This window comes from Diadema antillarum, unplaced genomic scaffold (assembly GCF_040938485.1).
Source record: "Diadema antillarum isolate AM-2024a unplaced genomic scaffold, OU_Dant_1.0 seq00000877_RagTag, whole genome shotgun sequence".
NCBI classification, from domain to species: domain Eukaryota; kingdom Metazoa; phylum Echinodermata; class Echinoidea; order Diadematoida; family Diadematidae; genus Diadema; species Diadema antillarum.
This window is the reverse complement of record NW_027271741.1, coordinates 46,588-69,065: the sequence shown is the minus strand read 5'-3', so window position 1 is coordinate 69,065 and position 22,478 is coordinate 46,588. Positions and strand designations below refer to the sequence as shown.

The 22,478-nt window shown below is 38.2% G+C and overlaps 2 protein-coding genes across 2 annotated transcripts in view; both read left to right on the top strand.

The window, feature by feature from the left end:
* LOC139740747 (uncharacterized) overlaps window positions 1-22,478 on the top strand; it is a 53,078-nt gene that overhangs the window by 29,610 nt on the left and 990 nt on the right. The window contains exon 4 of the mRNA XM_071651322.1: window positions 6,307-6,412. Coding sequence (XP_071507423.1) covers window positions 6,307-6,412 — 106 coding nt within the window. The remainder of the gene's footprint in view (window positions 1-6,306; window positions 6,413-22,478) is intronic.
* The window catches only part of LOC139740754 (uncharacterized), a 58,125-nt gene continuing 41,950 nt past the window's right edge, over window positions 6,304-22,478 (top strand). Inside the window, exon 1 of the mRNA XM_071651329.1 lies at window positions 6,304-6,412. The gene's annotated coding sequence lies outside the window, so the exon portion shown is untranslated. The remainder of the gene's footprint in view (window positions 6,413-22,478) is intronic.

Here is a 22,478-nt window from a genome sequence, read left to right as displayed (position 1 = left end):
GCCTATATGTGAACTAATGATACCTGTAAACTTGATCAAGACCAGTTTTTGAAGTAGGCCTATTTAAAGTTAGTCTTTAAAGGTAGGGGATACCTTTTACAGACCTCCCAAAATGCAGCAAAACATTAAATATGAACCTCAGGGGACTTGCTTAGGCCACTGCTTAGAAATTTGAAAGTCAACAGTTATCTAAAATTTGAATAATGCACAAAACTCAACTACTCAGTAGTTCTGTGTGTCAGCCACACTTAAGCCTTTTTGTTGCATTCTTCTGTATTTGTGATCTATAAACACAAATCTAAAAGTACAAGAGCTGATGTAATAACATATAGAGTGTGTGGTAAGAATGTATATAGAAATGTTTATAAGTGTTGATGAACTTTCTTCACAAAATATACATGATGGACACACATGCAGTACATGGGTCTGCAAAGGTAGCCTAGTAATGTACTGGAATTTACAGTGAGCCCCGAAAACAATTCAATTCAAAATCTAACCGTCAAAAAAATGTACTAAATGTTACCTTCCACTTTCAATACTTTATGGGAGTTTTTAAAATGATATTCTCTTCAACATACCACTGTATTTATACAACTCTTCATTTAAGGCGTGCAAATGGGATTCCCTACCTTTAAGTAGAAAAAAAGTAGATAAGATATTGCATGTGTTGTCTGTCTAGATGGATATGCCCATGTACAATGGATTTCCTAAAGTGGAGATTACCTATCAAATTTGATAGTGGGCAGGATTTCTATTGTTATTTTAAAGGTGAAAGACCAGCTGAACAGAGATTGAACATATAACTGTACAACCTACAAAGATGTACATAGGCCTATGGATCTACACAATCTGTAATTGCAACCGTATTCCCACCAGCTAATAGAATCTTTCCCTTCTATTGAAACAAAGTATTCATACTAGAATGCTAGTTTACTCAAAAGGAACTTCACTGTAGCAAAGATAATATCAAATCTGTATGCAAATATATTCATCATGCTTGCATGTCTGAAAAGCAGATTAACTGATTAAGTCTCCACCTTACAATACATTGATGCAAATATTGCACACTGTGTGTGTGTGTGCATTATGTGCAATTGGACACTCGTGTCTGATACTGGGCTTCTAATTGTCTAAGGTGGTTGGTGAAAAGTGAGTCATGCAAAACAGAGCTTTCAGAGAGGCAGTTTTATGTTTGTTCACTGAGTAGATGGAACTTTGTTTATTGAAGGTCGTCTTAAAGGATGAGATCCCTCAGTCCCTTAAATACTAATCCACTATATGTGTTTGTATGTCCTTGAGACAACATAAAAAAAAAAAATCAAATGTACAGCCAATGTGCATTGGAGCTAGCTTGTGATCAGTGGAGGGAAAAAGAAACCCACAAACTATGAAATGTTCATCAGTATCAAGAAGATCATGAAAATATATCTGTACCATGCATTTTTTTACAAGAAATTCATAAACAAGTATAGAACTACAGTAGATCAGGATCTGCATGCACATGGAAACAAAATCTTTCTTTTCAGAAAAATTAGATGTTGCTGGCATTCATTGAATATCTCTATTCATTTCTACCTAGTGGCTCCAGAAGCACTCCATATGGTAGTTTTTAACGTCAAAAATATATAAAACAAACTACAAATGTTTTATCAGCATGTAATACATCATGGTGAAGGAAGTAACCACTATCATATCATAACGATGAATAGTCAAGCATTTCCATTAGATAATCTCAAGAAGTTACAAACTGTAATCCGGAATTGGATTAATGATATTAAGGCAGAAAATATAATACATTAATGCACATATAGTATATAAGGACGTTAAAGATTGATTACCTAACGTCTTCTGGGAGCAGACATCTCTGGGTTCCTTTACCCACACTGTCTTTTGGAGTACACATTACTTGATATTACTTGATGATCAGTACATAATGCATGATTTCTTCGAGCACTTTGAAAATGGAGAACTTTGGAAAGGAGCCAAGTTCATCCTTCATTCAAGTCCGTGGTTTGCTGCTTCCATCTGGCCAGACTGAATTACTGCTCCTATTCATCTTTAAAAATTCAGTGTCATTGTCAGAGAAGAGTGTGTTTGGCAAATGAGCTTTATGTTAAAGGCATAATTTACCATTTGCAGGTGATATAAAAAACCCAGCATCAGTGCTTCAAAATAGTTCTAAAATGTTTGTTCGGGATAGAAACAACCAATGTAAAAATTTGAATTAGCATTTAATCATTGTTAAGCATTGTTAGATATACAAAATGTGAACAATGGTTATGATAAAAATGTTTCCAGACTAAACTGTCTACAGTTACAGTATATTAAGAAATATAGTGATATCTCCTTATCTTTTATTGCAAAATTCTTATTATGGTAGGATGTTTTGTGACACAACTAACCTACTCTGTACACGTATGCATCAAATGTGATATCTTGAAAAATTTCTTTTTTTTTAAATCACTGCTCCCAATGGTAAACAGGACCTTTATGAAATGGTATCACATTATATCCGAGTCGTTGCCAGGTGGGGCACGCTTCGGGCAAAATGTCGGGAGAGCTTCAGTGTTGCCATGGGTAACGCTGTACTGGAGGAAGCGTGAAGGAAGCAGGAAGCTAGGCTGTGATTTGCTCTTTTCTCAGCTGCACTGTGCGTTTTGTTTCTTTCTCGTTATTTCGTTTTGCATCGTCCATTTGTGTCTTTTTGCATTCCACCACACTGTCTGTTTTGTGTTTCTGTCAAAGTCAGTCCATCTGTATGTTTGGCTGTGCATATGGCTGTAGTATCGTCATATTTTTTTTTTTGGTGACTACATGTAGCTAGAAAACCTCCAAGCTATTTGCTATTTGTTATTGTGCAGGCTTGTTTCCACGACAATTGACATGCATAAGGCTGGTGTACAGCTCTTGTCATTCTACAGTTTTGTTTTGTTTTCCTTTTCTTTTCTCTTTTTGGTGCCTTTCAAATTTTGCATTGCTTTGTTACATGTAAATTCATGTTTTTTATGTATTGCTTTTGTGCAAACAGTGCATGGTTCAACATACATGTGCGCATTTTACAATAATGTATGTTGCAATGTGGGCCATTCTAGTTCACAATGGGACAGTTTGCAACATCTTTCAAATATTAAAAAGTCAATAAAACTTTGCGTACATTGCGAAGAATGCCACAAATGCTCACTATTTTTTTTCTCTTTTTTTTTTTGGGGGGGGGGGGGGGTAGGGGGGACTCAAGTCAAAAGCTAAATCTTCTGATGTACAAACTATTTGTCCAATTGTGAGTAATTACGACCTTTTCTCTGCTCAGTTTTACTCATCTTCTCATTCAAATCAAGTTAGGTGGATTCTTGTGGCATTCCACAGTGCAGCCTTTTATTTGCCCATTCCTCCTTTTTTTTTTCACCTGATTTTAATCCTTTCCTTGTGACCATGACTTAAATGTATGTACGATTTGATAAAAAAGTACCTTCGCAGTGTTTCCACTTGTAATATATATATATATTTTTTTGAAATGGAAGTTGGGATTTGTCAAATTACTCATTTTGTTTCTATTAATGATTCAGGAACATTTTTTTTTCATAATTCATTTGGATTTCAAGAGCACTAAACAGTGATTGTTCCCCTTTAAAAGTTCCATTCCTCTACTCCCACATGAACGGCATAATCTATTTGTTAAACCAACCATTGAGACTTCTCGTCATTCTGCGCTACGCCCCCTCAACTTGCATTACAGGCATCGCTGCCTTAAAGGTAGTAACCCTGGTTGTTAGCCCTTTCTCTGATTGTACTCCATTTTGATACTTCTTCCAGAAAATATGGTATAAGTAGGTGGAAAATAGTCTGATTTTATCTCATAACACCGATTGGTTCATTTTTAGACTTGAAAACATTGCCTAATATCTTACCACTTCTAAAAATAAAAAGAGAGAAAGAATGGTTGATACTCCTTCCTATTTGTACGAAGTGACTGTCGATGCAATTAGAAATTCACAAGCCAAATGTTCAGAATTTTCTCCAGTCTGTTTTAATTTGAAACAAATTATTGTGTTCAGGTGATAATTTTGCTTGTGGCCAGAGTCAGTTCCAATTTGCTTTTGCCCTTTAATAGTCATATAGGAAGTTCTACACATCTGACTCTGAAGGATCAAATGCTTCATCATTTCTGGTTTTATAGTGTCCACAGCATTTCCTGACGCATGGTTTTAGTGAGAAAATATAGGATTTGATTGGAGTGTGAATCCACTGAAAACTAAACCTCTCATTTATAATTGATGCAAACCAAACCTAAGCTTTACAAGTATTTGTTTGTGAGATTATGATTGTGTTTACATTGCTCTTCCTCCTTTAGAATAAGAATAAAAACAATTAAAACTAAACTTGATTTTGCAAAATACTGATATGTGCCTTGAAGAATGCGGTTTACAAAGAAATATGACAGCTTTAGGGGATCAATAATGTTTGTGCATGAGAAAGAGATGTTTGTGCACAGATTTCGAACTGCCAAAGTGGTACTGTGGTACGAGAGAGACCTGTACAATTTGTAGCTCTGGAAATGGCGGGAGTGCTCAGGTTTGCTATTAGATGCGAGGCGAGTTCCAGAGCTGCCCCGTTTTGTGAGGTGTCACAAATCGAAGGCCGGGTGAATCCTAATTTGTAACACATCCTGCCGTCATCTGTTCCTCACACACACACAAAAAAGACAGCCGACGAGGTATCCTCTCCACTCCCCTGAAGTGTCAAATTGGTGCCCCCCCCCCCCCCCCACCAGCCAAAAATGTAGGGGCTGATCCCTCACAGCCAGCCCATGTTGTATTTATGGGTCCCCTTCTGTTAACAACTGTATTGTCTCAGTGGGGGCCCCCTTTAAGGCATTCGTCTGGATGTACTTAAAATGCAAGTATGGTACCATGACTAGACATTTTACACTGAACTTGTATTTCATCTATCAATCTGTCATGTTTTAAAAAGTTTTTTTCAATTTTATAGTAGGATCTGGTTGGTTGAAAGGGAAGGACGTGACATTGAGAAGTTTATGTTTTCTTTGTTGTTGTTGAACTGAAGGATCTATCAAGTGGTCTGTAATATCAAGCATATCAGGAACTCTTATCAGATTTTATGTTTATGCACTATCAAATGCAAGATGTATGTTGACCTTTTCCCAGAAATGAGGTTGGCATTTGATTTGCTGTGAGTTTCACTCACCCTGGAGTAGGGTTATATTTTGTCAAATGCTTGAAACAAGACTAATGACACCTAGATACATTTCTGAATTAACATCTCAAGTGACTTCAATCTGATGTTCTTGAAGGGGACACCAGTCATAATACAATTCAGTCTGATAGGCTCTTCCTATGATAAGGCTCAGAGTGCTCACCAAATCACAAAAACTAAATTTGTCAACACAATTCAGAATAACAAATGGAAACATTTTAACTATATTTCAGTCTATCATTTTGACATTGTGGATACATAGATTTATTGATTTTTTTTTTTCATCTAGCCTTAGTATGAGTATAACATAAAGAAAAGGAATGCTATTAATTTCTTTGAAAAGTTTAATTTTTAGAGCTAGCTGAGCCAAGGCTTCTTGAGGTACTCATTCTGTTGTTTCTTATAACGTCATGCCAGTCATTGCTGCCCACCCCCAACGCTTTGCCCACAAATAATGAAATCTCTGTTTTTCACTGTGAGGCACGTACCAAAACATCTGTCCTAGATATTTTAATTAAAATGCTGCCAATAACTTCTGTTTTGGTCACATAGTGCTGAATTGGACAGCTCCCAAACAGAACTTTTGAGTGTAGTATGGATGTGAATTCATGTAGTCACTGCACAAAGAAAATACTTATACACCAAATGTATACTTTTTTGATTTGTTGTCATTGTCATGAACTACTGTGTACGCCATATGTTTAGTGAGTCGTGAATCAGGACTTCTTGACAATTTCATAAGTGGTTGAATTCTCGATTGTGTAGTACAGTACTGAACAGAGAAATGTATACACGCATGCCACACTTATGTCTAGATCAGAGTTTATATTTTTGTGTGTTTTTAGATTAAAAAATTTTGGAAATTCACAAAAATGAGAACCTCACAAAATATTTAGTGTATACAGAATAGTATTGAAAATTTTTTTTTCAAGAAGACGTGGAATTTTTGAAGAACTCTGACGAAATGTTGCATGCATAAAGCCATCGTTAATCTTCCAAGCATTATACTCTCCTTTTGTGTATTTTTAGCTCTGAATTTGAGCTGCACTTTGTGATAATTTATCCTTGCATTTTGCTCTTGATCTTATCTGGCAGGTTGCTTGGGTCTTACACCATCGCCCTGCGTGATGTGGTGAAGGGAAAACAGAGGACCAAGAGACAGGAGTGTAAGCTGAAGGACTCCAAGGGAAGACAGTCGGAGGTAGGTCAATATTAAATTGTCTTCTAGTACCTTGACCCTCGACGACAACGAACTCCTTCTGCCGTAGACATTGTACATAAGAAACTTTGGCTGAGAACCAAAGGGTATTATCGTAATTTGGGGGGAGTATTGAGCTATTGGTATCACATTGTAGAGCTTGATCTCTTTTACATTATGGTATCAATTTTAAATTATTTTCATTTTCTGTAAAATGTTCAAAATCGAAACCACAAGTATGGGCATTATGATTTTATCAATATTTGAAACTGCTTATAACTGTGTACTTTTCATAAAGAGTGACATTTTGTGAAAAATTTTTGAACTTTATACAACATTAAAAAAGAAAAACAAGATCACAAATGTCATTGAATGATATTGATGCATGTTATTTTGATTGGGGTAATTCAATTGTCTCTTATAATTATGGATCCTTTTTTTTTGGGGGGGGGGAGGGTAAGAAAGCATGGACTTGAGAAGATTAAATGTGCTGAAAGGACCACATTGGGTGTTCATGTATGTGGTACACTATTTTTAATGGGGGATATTGCTGGAGAATGTGGAATATACCACGGCATTTATGTAATTAAGATCTCTTTTTTTTCTGTTACATATCTGAGATTTACGAAGGAAAAAGGTGTGAACTTCCTCTGCTTGGAATGAGTCATAATTGTAACATACTTGTACTCATAATCTACTCTTGAATTTGCACATCCACTCATGACCCAATTTAATCGATTCAAAACTCGGCTTGATGCAGAGCAAGCTTGGGGAATTTTAACCTGTTTCTAATGAGACTCAGAAATCTCCCCAGCCATTGTACAGGACCCACCGCATTCCGGTGGGCAAAGTTTTATGTTCTCAGATTTAGTTGCCTCATTCGCAAGGCCTGTTTTTCCTGTTCTCTGTAAAAAACAAAGGAAGTTCGCAAACTGCAGTTTTGATATAGTTGAATGTCATGGAGTGATTTTGAATCAGTACTGTGAGAAGTTGGCATTAACTGCTGTGCACTTTATTTGTACAGTGGATACATTATTTTTTTTTTAATACATGTTAGATAGACAGGTTTGGAAGTGCAACTGTTTATGGAACCGGAGATGGCATAGGCTAAAGCTAATACGTGCCCTCAAATTAGTAGCAGTAGTAGTTGTTTTTTGATACAGTTGGATGTCATTGAATGATTTCAAGGCATTATTGTGGGAAATCAGTGTTTCGTACTGTGTTTCATGAATACAGTGGGTACCCTGATTTACATATCATTTGCTGAGTTTCACCTTGGGTTCGGTCTGTACTCATAAGTTGGAGGATAAGTTATTGATTGGCCTGCAAGACCATACTGATACAGTATTACTACCCACATCTCTCTACATGTAATTGTGTGAATAATGGTAAGGGTAGTGTTGTGGCAATATGACACATGGACCGGGCGATTTAATGACTAATAGAAACATGAAGCGCGGCTTAAAGGACAGTCACAGTGATAATTGGAACTACTTATAGGGTGTGCAGGAAATAGCATCAAGACTACAGGAAGACGACTAGGTTGAAAATCGTCCATGACCAAGGGGAATCTGTTTGGTTTACTTCCCTACTGGCCATCATCAACAAATCTATCAGTTGACCGTCCATCTCCAGTAGACCATACGATGTGTATGTCCAGGCCATATGAAATCATTGACCAGGGGCAAATGATCAAGTTGGTATTTGACCTGGAAATGACCTTGATGTGGTGCCAAAAGTAGCCATCGGCTGATTGGCAAGATGATGTGTATGGGTTTATCCAGGGTACCGGTACCTCCAATTCAGGAAGTGCAAATTTGACAAACTGCAGGTAGTAAGAGAGAGTAAAAAAGATGTTTGCATGAGGTTTAGTTATTCCAGGGAACCGAACAGAATCTGACTTTGATCTTTAAGTATGAAAGTTGATACGGTGAAGTAAAATAGTGTGGACTTTAATTCAGTTGCCTAAAGAGGATGACATTGACATTTAACAGTGGGGAAGCAATAGAAATGTGCAGCAGTTGCAAGATTTTGTTTTTGATGTACAAATACTGTGTGAGAGGAAATTTCATTCAGTCAGATCAAAACTGTTCTTTTCTGTAAAGCTATGAAAAAGGCTTTTTTTTGGGGGGTGGGGTGGGTTGGTTAATCAATAATAAAGTAGGCTTTTCTCTTGTAAAGGTATACTTGATAACAAATGTGTCACGCCCTTCTCTGACTAGTCATTGTTGTCACAAACATGGAAACAAAGTAATTTCAGGGACAAGATTAGACAGGTGATACTTATAGCATATGGACAGATGAACATACAGAAAATGTTCTCAAATATTTTGAACAATCAGTCAAGTAACGTTATAGTATTTTATTTCTGCAAACACTTTATGTACATGTAGCTGCAGTTGCTCAATCCCAAAGATGATTTGATTGATACAGCAGTTTACAAATGTTTTGGATAGAGTGTTCACGGAGAACCCACTCTGCCCTCGATACTAATTAATTATGTTACAGCCGTCTTTTGTTTGCTGCAACATGAAATAATATCATGATGCGTGATTGACAGCCTGCAATATTCAACTTCAGAACTATTGGTGTTGAACATTTTATACAAAAGGGGTATGAACATGCTCAATTAGAGATGAGAGGCTCCTTTCTATTTCCTTTCTTGTCGGTAGATATGTCTGAAAGGGGAACAAAAACCAGCTGCATAAACAAATTGTGATTCTTGTAAGAGTGTCATCATTACACCTTTATGGGAAATAGGAGTTGCATAAATAGGAGAGACAAGTTGTATACAGGAATGAAAAGACGAGGTCGCTTGTAGATCTTGCCACGTGCCTCATCAAGTTCAGACAAGAATAAAAAGTGTTAAGTTCTTCAGGTTTGTAAACACAGGGATGACACTGAAATGGTCATGTCTGGCACGAATGAAAACATGCCGGCTGGCCTGTTACTAGTTTCTGTTAAAAAAGAATGGGTACTCTAGGACGATGGGAAACCCAGGAATATCCTTCTGAGGGATGGTCTGTTTGCAGTAATTACGACAAAAGGATACAATGCAGGCTTTGTTGCAAAGAGTTGGAAGGACTGTTCTGGTCGAGCAGACAAATCTACAAAAATGTACAGGCCTGTATACCGCCCGTATAATACAGTCAGACCATTATGTTATGTTACTCCCGCACGCAGTGCGCACGGGGCTGCTTCGTGCGGCTGCGTGCAGGTTCGTGCGATCTCGCACGGGAGCGTATGGCTCCGTGCGCCCCTGTACGCGCCCGTGCGTAGTCGTGCACCTCCGTGCGGATCTGCACGCCCCCGTGCAGATCCGCACGCCTGCGTGCGAATCTGTACGCCCGCGTGCGGATCCATACTCCCTCGCACGGGCCCGTGCGAGTGTGGCGCACGGACCCGTGCAGCTCTGCCGCACGGACCCGTGCGGCTTTGGGGTGCGATTTCGCACGGCCCCGTGCCGCCAGTGCTTGGTTCCCGCATGATCCCATCCCAACCTCCCTGGTTCCCGCGCAGTGCTTACATGGTACATGTACAGTACGTGTGTGTTATCAGGCGTGTACCGCGTGCGAGTCCATGCGCCATTCCCCTCGGTCGGCATAATTATGAAATGAGACGATTCCCGACAATATGTGCGTACAAGGGTTGTTATTTGCGCATTGCCAGTCAGTTGGCAAGCCGAAAACCCCGTCTAGAATATCCAAGTTCTCGCACGCGTGACCACGAGTTGACCCCGCAGAAGATGATCAGTGAATTACGTTTTCACATGATTTTTTTTTTTTTTTTTTGATTTGACAGGTTACGGTTAGAACCTGAATGCAATACTGTTCAAATTTTCCACGAACGACATGAAAGACCATCAACTTCGAGCATGGCAATTACATTGTATTCATTACCGATGTACGGCACCGGAAATTATGGGTTCTCGTACTCGTCTAAAATTCTCCCACAAGTCTTCTTTTTCATCGTAGGGCACCAACGAACGTATATAGTAACATGTAAACGGAAGATTATGTAAGATGATACCTACAAGGTGTGACGTGCGTGATGATTAGATGGGTCAACAGCCAGCTGAAATCATAGGGATATCGGGATATCATGCCTTTACTCTGCACGAAATCGCGAAAATATCGTACTGTCCCACATATAGAAATTGACGTTTTCTGGATGCCCTTGTTTGTGTGTTATGAGCGACCCCAGCGTAACTGACATGGTCAGTTATAAGCGTCTACTAGCTGTGATATACTGTACTTGTGTCTGTGGTTGGGCATTATGTACAAGTAGCCTACTGCCTCTTTCTTGGCCTCTCTCTCTCTCTTTCTCTCTCTCTCTCTTTCTTCGATTGTTTGTCTTCCCTTGATCTTGTAATTCATAATACATTGTATGTTTATTTGGTTTGTTTTTGTCAATCCTGATGATTTCTTCGACTGGAAGTGCTGTCTGATTCTCAGTTTCTTTCTCCACGGTGAAAATCCAATTGAATTCCCACTGAAAATAATGCCACCAATCATTCAGTCCACCCTCTCTCAATTCAAAGCATCCTAGGCATACACTCAATTACCAGTATACTATAACTACTAGTTATACCGTTCACTTCCGTGAACACAGTTACATTACCCGTATATCGAAATTCCGCTTACATTATCCACTCTGTTATTGTTTTTTGTTTTGTTTGTTTTTTCTCGGTGAAAACAACATTTTGACGTAGCAAAAGAAAACTGCTGATCCCAAGGACTGGTACTATGGGAGGCCATTGTATCTATTCTCACTACATTAGTAGGCCTACATATGAAACTAGGCAAAGAACCTTTGATACATCATTACACATACCTTTATCATTATTTAGTAAAATACCAGTACATTCTTTTTCATTATTATTATTAATAACAGAGAAAGGAGCACAATCGACGAGTTGTTTTCCTTTATAAATGTATATACATACACGTGTATCCATATATTTATTACATGTAGGTGTTGAAAGAACTACATTGTAGTAAAGTTTCAAGGTATCCATCAATCTTCATGGCAATGTATCATACCAGTACACATAACAAAAATATGTATAGTATGTTACCAAAAGTAAGAGCTGTATAAGCAGTTTTTCTTACTCTTTAGCAGCATAGTCAAATGTGGTTTATACTATTTTATTCATTAATTGATTTACTCATCTATGTATTTATTCATTCATTTATTTTTGTTGATTAATTTTTTGGTGGTGGCCTTGGTCTCAGTCTCCAGCTAAGTCACATGTAAGACCCTTATGCAATTAAGGTACAACTGTCGGCGATCTTGTGAGTAGGAATGCGAGTAGGAACAGTCTGTCTCGACTACGACAGTGATGTACAGTGAACATAAAAAAAAAAAAAAAAAAAAAATATATATATATATATATATATATATATATATATACACCGTGTATATATTCGTCTGGTGCAGCTCATGTAAAAGGCAAAGGCATGTACCAGCTAGTTTGAACAATTGCAGAGCTACACTGTGTCAAGCAGATCTATGCAAATAATTTGCCATCAAGTTTTCACACTGGCAATAAACTACACTATATCATGTTACACAAACAGGATTCTGAATATTGCTTGAATATTTGTAAGTGAAAAATAAAGCTAGAATATCACAAATGCTTTTGAGGCAATACCATGTAAATTACAACATTGTACATGCCATCTGCACTTTTGGCAAGGTTTTACTTAATTGAGACAGAGATAACTTCAATAACAGTCCAAACTGCATAAAGGTTTGAGGGGGTAAAAATGCCCTTGAGTACTCTGAAGGCAGGTATGTGTATCTACTAGTACAGTGTATTCACACCCCCAAGGTTACACATATACGTCAAATAGAGGGTCACATAAACCAACAGCTGCAAAAGAAATTTGAAGATGTGCATGACTACATATGAAGTGTATTTACTGTAAAAAAAATAAAACATGTTCAAAAAATATGAACTTCATCAACAGTCCAAACAGCAAAGAATTTTTGAAGGTGTTGTCTGTAATATGAAGCATGCTTATTGGAAACAAAACGGATATAACTTTGAATACACTTCAAAACATCGATAATTACTAGAAATCAAAGGAGAAAAATTTCAGTACAAGTGACCCTTATACGTGTAGCACCTGGCAAAATATTTATGTGAAGAGATCTTTCATCCCAACTTTACCATTATACTGTACACAATCTTATCTGAAATGTCCATAGGCAATCTAATCGTCCAAACATCTGTATTAACTGAATACACATGTACTGTTAAAGTGAAAATTTTGTGGTTCGAAATGTACACGCTTTCCGCGCAACCAGAAACTAGCGCGAAAATAAAAGCATGCAAATATTTTTGCTTGCCATATGTTTCTGTGCCTGATGTCCTGATTCCACAGATTTAAAAACACGTGAAGCTCTTCTTATCCGGCCAAATGCGAACAATATGTCGCTAAAAAATATATATCCACTTTTACAGTATCAGTACATGTGGACAAGCAGTATCAGACACATTTAAAATACATGTATACATGTACACAATGAATGTGTGTCATTTTTTCATGGACCTTATGAATAAGTGAATGATATTTGACCCCGTTACCAGTAACAACACTCGACTTGTGGAGTATTAATTGGCCTACATAACTGATAAGAACAAGTTCGTTCATGCGAACATACAGGCAGATTTGGTGGAAACTTTTTGTACACATTTGCACATGTAATGTATTATCATCTGTCTAACTGCTGTGTCAGAATCTTCATTTTCCTTATCCCTTCTTGACCGTTCAATTCCTTTTGGTGACAGACCTTGTGTATTTACCTGTTAAAAAACAGAATTCTTACATCTTTGAAACCTCTTCTGAAATGGGTCAGAACCCAGATATCAACAATACAAGATGAATACTCACTAAACCTCTTATAGTGCTTCATTGGTGATGTACAAACATACCTTCAGCGGCAATTAAGACATGCCCCCTGTTGAGTATTGGCTGGAAGTGCAGCTACTACTTCATATACAGTAATGTACTCGCTTTCATAACGTTTATCAAGGATATCATAGTTCCATGCATTGAATATCTGTAATGGTCGAACTTCACATTTACTACAACACCCTTTTGCTTTTCAAAGGACATAAATGTACCATCGTCTTTACTAAAAATTTGAAAAAAAAAGTAAAATAAATGTTCTTGTAAAGATGAATGAAGAATTAAGTTGATAGAACATATATGTTTTATCAATTTCATTCTTCTTGTTGTATCATACCACATATTTAGCACCTTTGTGAGGTAGATTATCGTGATCACATACTGTTCATGGCCGGTGCAGCCATGGGGGCCGTGGGGGCTCAGTTTTTGTGCACCATACAGAAGGTGTCAGCACTTTGGGCCCCACACTTTTTTCAACCCGGAAATAGGTACCGGTAAGTGGCACTAAGAAAAATATAGATACACCTTGAAGTATGGTGGTGGTAAGGTTATGTTCTTTCTCTGAATAGCTTTTTCTTGCTTGTCAGGCGAAAACACCTGGAAGTGGACTGGTAGAGGTGAGCCGAGGACCTTTTTTTTTTTTTTCGCTTGTCAGCCGAAAAAACCGGAAGTGGATGGTAAGAAAAGATATTGTGTGTTTTTTTTGTCATCTTGTTGTTGGTTGTTGTTTTTTTTTTCCTGCTTGCTAGCTCATGAAACCCGGAAGTGGGCCCCCACACTTTTTTGAAAATGCTGTGCCGGCCATGCTGTTCTAGGTTTTTCAATGAACTGACAAAGTCTCTTAATCAATGTTTCTGTTCTTGTTAGAAAGTCATTAAGCGCTTGCAACAACAGTGCTCTACGGTACTTGATAAAATCTGTCAGAGATTGAATGGTGTTCATCCAGGGAAACAAAATATAGCAGTGTGCAATATGATAAGTAGATCTTCTCGTTTATGTCCTGCAGGTTATCCTGGAGGCCATAAAGAGGAGAATCATCATAAATATGCACGGTCAGGTACCGGTACTGTACTGTGGTAACCGCAGCAGCGACCCCAACGCTACTGGTTATGACGCCCCGCGCCGGGGTTAGTACTGGGGATACCTACATGCAAGTGTACAATGCGACACAAATAGAGAAAGGATTAGAAAATGCATAACAATTTTTCCAACCATTACTCAAAATTAATCATAATTAGATGATATTCTAAACCATTATTCATAATAACATGTCCCTAACATTATGTTGGAGTAAACCCCAATTCAAGCAGAGGCAACTACAGACAGACATTGTACAATGTACATGTACTAAACATGTACACGTACTATACACACATTTACCTACAAGGAGTGTGATCTGAGAATTATCAATCATAACATATTTTTTTTTTATCTCAGTGTCATTGACAGCAAAAAAACAATCAAACAAACAAAAGTAATAATTGATAACTCAGCTCACACGCCTTGTAATTGAAACCTCTACCAGAATAATTCAGACTACACTCTCTTAAACCTAATTGTCACAAGTGTGGAAGACTCTACATCTCTATGATTTACTGCAAATATACCGGGTACTTAAAAATTAAAATATGAAAAATTAAAAAAGCCCACCCAGTTCTCAGTCACTATACGTCCATTGCAACAGGGACAGCACTCGATGATTTCCTGAAAATTATCTATACCGTTAGTCAGGGCACCAGCTTGCCACATCTACAGGTTTCGACGCCCAGCAGATAATTCTTATTAAATTTTATACTCAATACAAACGTCTGACTTCAACAATCAACAAAGTTATCAATCACATTTCTAGTTTTTATAAACCCTGTTTGTCACTTGTCATCCTAATCTGATGGTGGAATATTTAGGGGAAAAGCAACACAGTGTCAGCAGAAATGCTGATATCAGCCATTTTTAGGGGTTCAAAACAATATGATGCATTTTGTATGACAACGCCGTAAAATGAAATTCACTCATGACCATTATTTTACTTTAGTATCAATTTGTTTGCCATATCCTGATGTTTGATTTCTGTAATCGCCTTAAGCAATTGCATGACTGAAATTCGTAATTAATGAGCAAACTTGTAGAAGGCGTTGGCTTTGAGAATGTGGCACCAGATTTCGACAATGAAACAACAAGTTCTTGCGCTGGTGTGATTGCTGGTTTGCGTTTACAATGTAGTGTATGCGTACTGTATGCACCATGTGTTTTATGTGTGATGCGTGCTGCATGATTGTGCGAAAAATCGCTTAAAATTGAACAGGAGCGCATTCAAATGGGAATTTGTTTAAGGCATATCATTATTGGCCTTTTAAATAGCTCAATTTCATATCGAAATTCTCAGGTAAAACGGTGCAGTTTTGATGGTAAACAAGGAAATGTGCTAAAGTGTCGAAAACTAACTACGACAAGCAGCCCCATACGCATCTACGCTGTGCATGATAGAATGGGCTGCCGGTTGCAGTTACGAAAACTGGCACCCTAGCTGTATACTAGTATACAGCGGCAGCGTAATTCTGATCATTCTTTCTTAGTATAGGTGATCCCGATGAGCCGTAAAATCCAATCCATAATCTCAGGGCCGCCAACATTGGAAACTAGTAGTAGATCTAGTTGTAGTTCAGTGTTAGACTCCCATGCTATAATTTGGGTGTCAAAATGAGTGAGATCAATAGAAATGCATGCAAATGAAATGAAGCTTTAGACGTGTAAACTGAGCAGTCAGTCTGAGGATGATGAGGTGAGTGAGCTGTGAGAAAGGACCAAAATGAGCAGAGTTGAGCGAGTCTCACTCTCAATGTGAGTGAGAGTTGCAGTTGGCATGAAATCTAACCTACTACTACTAGTACTAGATTCTAGTACATCTTTGCACACTGTACGGCTAATGAGCAGCGCTAAAGTAATTGTAAATTAGATGTTCGGTCATGCCATCGCCACATAGATTACACATGTATGCAAATATCACACATGATGTCCCCTGTCCCCCTATTCCCACATCCTCTCCCCCTATTCCCAATACTGGCAATAGTCAATTCTGATGTCTGGATGTGGGATGAGCAGTAATTAGGCGTACCAGCCTGTCTGCCTTGCCTTTTTTTTTTTTTTTTTTTGAACTGACGATACAGTGTAGATGAGGATAGACCTGGAAGCTCGACTGCTGCTATACAGCAATCTTCCAGTATCTTCGGTAAAGGTTTAGTAGGTAAATGATCACGGGCATGGCACCACGGGCCACGGCCATCGCCGGCCACGGAGTTTCATTTGACGAATTAGCAACGCTAATTTCAATGTATGGGACTACCTCCGCACAAATCGTCATCATCAGCAGCAGCACGGATAACTACAATACACAGCAACAGAACGAAAGTTCCATTACGCTGTGGTCAGGTGGAGATTTGACTTACAACTTATTTTAAACGGCTTTGAATTTATCTGTGGATGGCATTGATGTATCATAGCAAAGGGCAGATCTGATCCAGAGTCCCGTATGGTTTGCTAACGGTGCATTTGCGGTCAGTCCTAAAGTCGACCCGCCTTTTGTTTTAGACGGTACAGATTGGGGACCCTAACTCTAAACCTAACCCTAACCATCAAACCCTAACCCTAACCCTTATCCTAACCCTGGCCATAACCCTAACCCTAACACTCAGACTCTTAGGCCCTAACCCTTAACCCTAAACGCTAACCATAACCCAACGTATTTCCCATAGGTCTAATATGCGCCATGCCCCAATCTGTGCCGTCTAGGGGGAAAAAAAAAAAAAAAAAGCAGGCGGGACACAGAAAAAATGCCTTCGTTCGATCCAACCCGGTACCCGCAGAAATGGTTTGACTGCATGGGGTGGTCGGTTGGACCCTCTGGAACACCCGTAGGCAGTATGTGATTCCAAATTATGGTGTTCATGAAATTTTACAGTCCACTTAGAAGCGACAAGATCAAGATCTTATTGTTCGAAAAAAAGGTCTGCGCATTATAAGACTACTACTGTACACACAACAGTGGTACCCAGTGAACCGTTTTTTTCTTTTTTTTTTCTCTTTTTTTTTTTTGTCCTTTTCGCAATCACTGGCTAGCTATGCGCCCTCACTCGGCTTAGAGCAGTTGATGTAAGAACAGAAAACTGTTGATCCCAACATGGACCTACAGGTCCATGATCCGAAGGACTCCTTTACAAGGTTACAGCTTGTTATTCCAAAGGCTCTTTATTCCTAAAATTCGTTATTCCAAAGGTTCATTGTTCCGAATTTCATTTTCGGATTAACTAATCTTCAGAATAACGAACCTTCGGAATAACGAACAGCACCCCTTTACAATGGGAGGCCATTGTACACTTTCTCTTTTCTACTACAGGCAAGAACTCTAGATACATTACTACACATGCCATATTCTCATAAATTAGTAACTTCCATACCGTTACCTTCTTTTTTCATTAATAACAACAATTATCTAATACATGTAGGTGTTGACAGAAATACAGTGCAGTTTAGTTTCAAGGTACCCGGTACTAGAGTCTATCCATCAATCTTCATGGCAATGTATCACACACATAACAAGAATAATACGTACACTACTGAAAGTAAGAGCTGTATAAGCATTCCACAGTTTTATCTATTTTTTTTTTTAGCAGTATAACCAAGTGTGGTTTAAACTGTTTTTATTGATTGATTGATTGATTGATAGATGATTGATTGATTGGTGATTGATTCATTGATTCATTGATTGATTGATTGATTCATTCATTCATTCATTCATTCATTCTCATTTACTCATTTATGTTTGGTGGTGGTTTGGGGCTCAGTCTCTGGTCAAGGGACATGTAAAAGACCTATGAAAGGTACAACTGTCAGCGGTCTGGTGAATAGGACAGTGTGTCTCAACTACAATAGTACTGAGTAATGTATAGTAAACATTTCAAAAGATAGTTCTTCTAGTGCAGCCCAGTATCAAGACAAAAGTAAATGCTTGTACCAGGTAGTTTGAACAATACCATTGCAGATCTACAATATGTTGAGTAAATACATGTATGTACCAATAATTGATGGACTGCTGTTTATGTGGATCCCCGATCACATGTTTTAGGTCCACCACATACACACACACACACACACACACACACACACACACACACACACACACACACACACACACATACACACACACACATGCGAAAAAATCCATGCTGAAACACATACACACATGCGAAAAATCCATGCTGAAACACATACACACACGCATAGAGACAACACACAAAACAAAATGTACATAGCAGGTGTTACAATCTCAATCAAAATTACAACATTACTCCAAATTGGTTGGCTGCAATGTCTCAAATTTATTGTTAGGGCAGAGACTTAAGCGATGAAAAGTGTTACAAAAGTTCACACATTATTGAAATCTGTAAAATAATCTTCTTCATGACAATATCATTTGACAGATCAATGCTCTCCTCGCTGCTGCAAGACAGGAACACCATGTCAATTTTTTGTTCCTCGAAGCGAGAGGGTCAGCTTTCTTCTGGTGGTCAAGTCTTTTATGCTTTTTCATCTTGATGAATTTCACTAATCGTCCCCGATGCTATAACACAAAAGAAGAAAACGTTTTGTTCTTGTCTATGCGTGCCACGCGTACATTGAACAGAGCAGAAAAGGACCCTTGAACTATGCCGCCAGTGAGGTGGTACCACACGCACAATGTATATTCCCCAGCTGTGTGTTCGTGTGTTGTTGTCGTCAGTGTTCGTCTCCTAAGTTCGAAGAATAACTGAAGTCATTTAGACATGTAATCGATCAGGGTAACATAATATTATGGCATTAGTATAGAGAGTTGAAGATTGTAGGCCTAGTTATTTCGCTAGAGGCTAAGTATCAGAATAAGGCCATAGGCAGTGTTCGCACCAGCAATAAGTGTATGCACTATTAAAAATCAACGCTGGTTTTCACCCAAAGCCGATTTGGCTCACACTTACTATAAAGCACTTGAAATAATGTATGTGTATGTACTCGTATATGCATATGTATTACTATACATGTATGTGTACATCGTCCATTGTGTTGGACTTGGAATAGCTTTATAAGAAGAGGAAATCTCGAGTAAGGCATTAATTTTGTAGTTCCAGAAAAGTTTCCAATAACAAAACTTTCTAGAAGGCTGGACGCGAATGACGGCTTTCAGAGGCGTAAACCCGCCTTCATACAATGTATCGCACAGGGCGTTCTTTTAGTGAGGGTTAGGTAATATCATTAAGATTGTGTCATTTATTTATTTATTTATTCATTTATTAAGTCTTCTTTAAAAGCAGGTCAAGTAGTCCCATTCAGTGCCACAAAGGCCTGCTTTACAAGGGAGTCCTGTGTCGCTGTACATCGCAACATTACATGTGCACACACGTGGGTAAATTTAACAAAACGAACACACTATAGTAAATGGGATACGGCTAAATAGCAATCGGTTTGTAAGAACATAAAACACATAGGAAAGAACATAAAACGAGCAGAGGAAAAAGATGTATTCAAAGTTCATACACTTTGCTAGTGCAAAGGGTTCATATCAAATGAGACTTGAGAGATTGATGTTGGCGTACACGATTCATAAATGTTTGCAATGAGGAGGCTTTTTGAATACAAATGGGTAACTCATTGAATAATTGTTACTTGCAGCACGTGATAGAACATTTCTTTATTCATATTCATGATTAAGTTTGGGTATATGTAATTGGCAAAAAAGGTATAAAAATATCAAGATTAGTGGCAGAGTCAAGTCAAGAGAATAAGATGAGATCCAGTCTCACGAAAAGCGAACAAAGTAAAGAAGGTTTCAAAGAAAAATAATTTGCGTATATAATGTATGCCCCCCTTTTTTTCATTTGTGCACACTGAACATTGTCATATCTGTCGAAATCATTGATGAATACTTGTGCTGGCTAGGCATATTGTATTTCAAGAAGGATTCATGTTCAAATGGAAGTATTGTCTTGGACAAAGCGCACGTATACATTGGACTGTACATGTAACTTCTCGACGGAACGGAGTGTATAAGAGAGATTCTTGTTTCCTCTCATTTTTTAGAGGGGCAATCCTGACAATTTTTTCAATTTCACATCATGTATGTACATAAATGAACAGATCAATGTGATCCTTGAGCAGATGAGCCTATACTTGGAAAAACAAAAACAAAACAAACCCTAACAAATTACAATGAACAATGTGGGTGACGTATAGACTATAGGCAGATAGGGATGTCTACGCGCAATTCCGAAATGAGAACGCTTGTTCTGTGTGTGATTATGATATGCATAAGAAACTGAAAAACTCGGTTCCTAGCTGAAGTGTCATGTATCCAAAACTAAAAACTAAAACTGCAGTTAATATTTGTATGCCATTACCTTATTGAATGAGCTTATGAAAGAGTGTGGAACACTGACAGACGTGAACAGCGTCATCTCCGCATATAATGGCAAATGCATGTGTTGCGTTGTTGTTGTGTTGGTGTTTTCTTATTCTTGTTTTACCAATTTTGACACTTTTGGGTTTGCCGTTCCGCGTTCCACTGTACAGGATTACATCGTTTTGTAGTGTGCCATAAAGCTTGCTCTTTCATTTTAAAATTTGTGAATGTGCTTGTGTGTGTGTGTGTGTGTATGTGTGTGTGTGTGTGTGTATGTGTATGTGTGTGTGTGTGTATGTGTGTTTTTTCGACTGGAAATACAGGTCCTACACAATTATTCGTCATACTTTTAAAGCTTGAAAATCATTCTCAATGATTTTAGAACGCTAAACAGTATCAACTGGTGCGCTATACCGCTAGCGGGAAAATTTCCCAAGTCAGAAAATAGCGCGCTATCTCGAAACATCGGGCTGATGTGAAAACGCCTAGTGTTATCTGATATATAGTTTATGAATTATTAAGAATCACGAGTGGAAGATGTTTTCTGAAACACCTAGTACAAGTTTCCAATGTATTACAGGCACGACAGGCGCACTAGGCAGAAACCCTTGTGTGTAGTAAAGTCTGTGTGCGCCAAGACTATTACACGCTCCACTGCACTGCAGCCGCTCCCAACAAGAAAGAGATAAGATACAATGCACGGTAAACATGATAATAGGCATGAATGTTTATTGATTCATTGAGCTATTAAACATTTTGAATAAAAGTGCACATTTTCCAGAACGACTGAAATCTAAATCTTGCGTAAGCTAATTTTTAATTGAATTCATCGACCCTTGCAGGTTATAGTTGATCATGTGTCTAAGCTCCTTGATGGGCCCATTTGCAAGTATTTTGCTGACATTTTAAAAACTTCAAGTTTGAATCAATCTGTATAATGATGAAAGTGCTAATAACCTACATACGTACGTCTGTAGGATAAGGATGTAGGCTTGTAAGGTGATCTTTGTTTGATTGTTTGATATAATACTATTTATTTTCTGCAAATCAGCATACCTAACTTACATAAGCAGTAACATATTGGAAATAAATGATTATACAAAGTAAATTTAATACAGAGTCGTTTGACTTGCATAAACAATGGTAATAAAAGAAAATTAATGATTTGATTTACTATACAGTATGCAATCCTATGTAGCGGTGATTACAATAACAATGTAGCTAGGAAGCGGTTATGCAGAGGGCCGTCATTCCTTCCGCAATTCTCTGGGTGCTTACATGAAACAGGGAGGCGATTTCCTCTCACCTCCCTGCATGAAACGAGACCTTTTTGCCCGTCGATAAGAGGCAGACAGGTTGGTAATCCAGCTGTGAAGGTAGTCAAGCGGTACATGGCATCCCCCTATCCACGGTCAACTATAACATGTGCCAATGAACGATGGAAATATCGACCGGGTGCGAGGTATGAATAGAGCGTGCGCTGATGAGCCCACAGAATCTTTTGTTCTACACAAAACCAGGTACCTGAAAGAGGTGACTGGGGAACTAAAAGCGAACCCACATATCTAACTGATCTCAGCCTTGATCGCTATGTGCATGTTCGTACGAGTTCACATCAGAACAAGCAAAAAACTAAATCAGGAAAAGGCACATAATACTGTGAAACACGCAATTTTCAAACAGAAAGAGAACAAATGCTAATAGAATTAACTCTAATTTTTTTTTATTA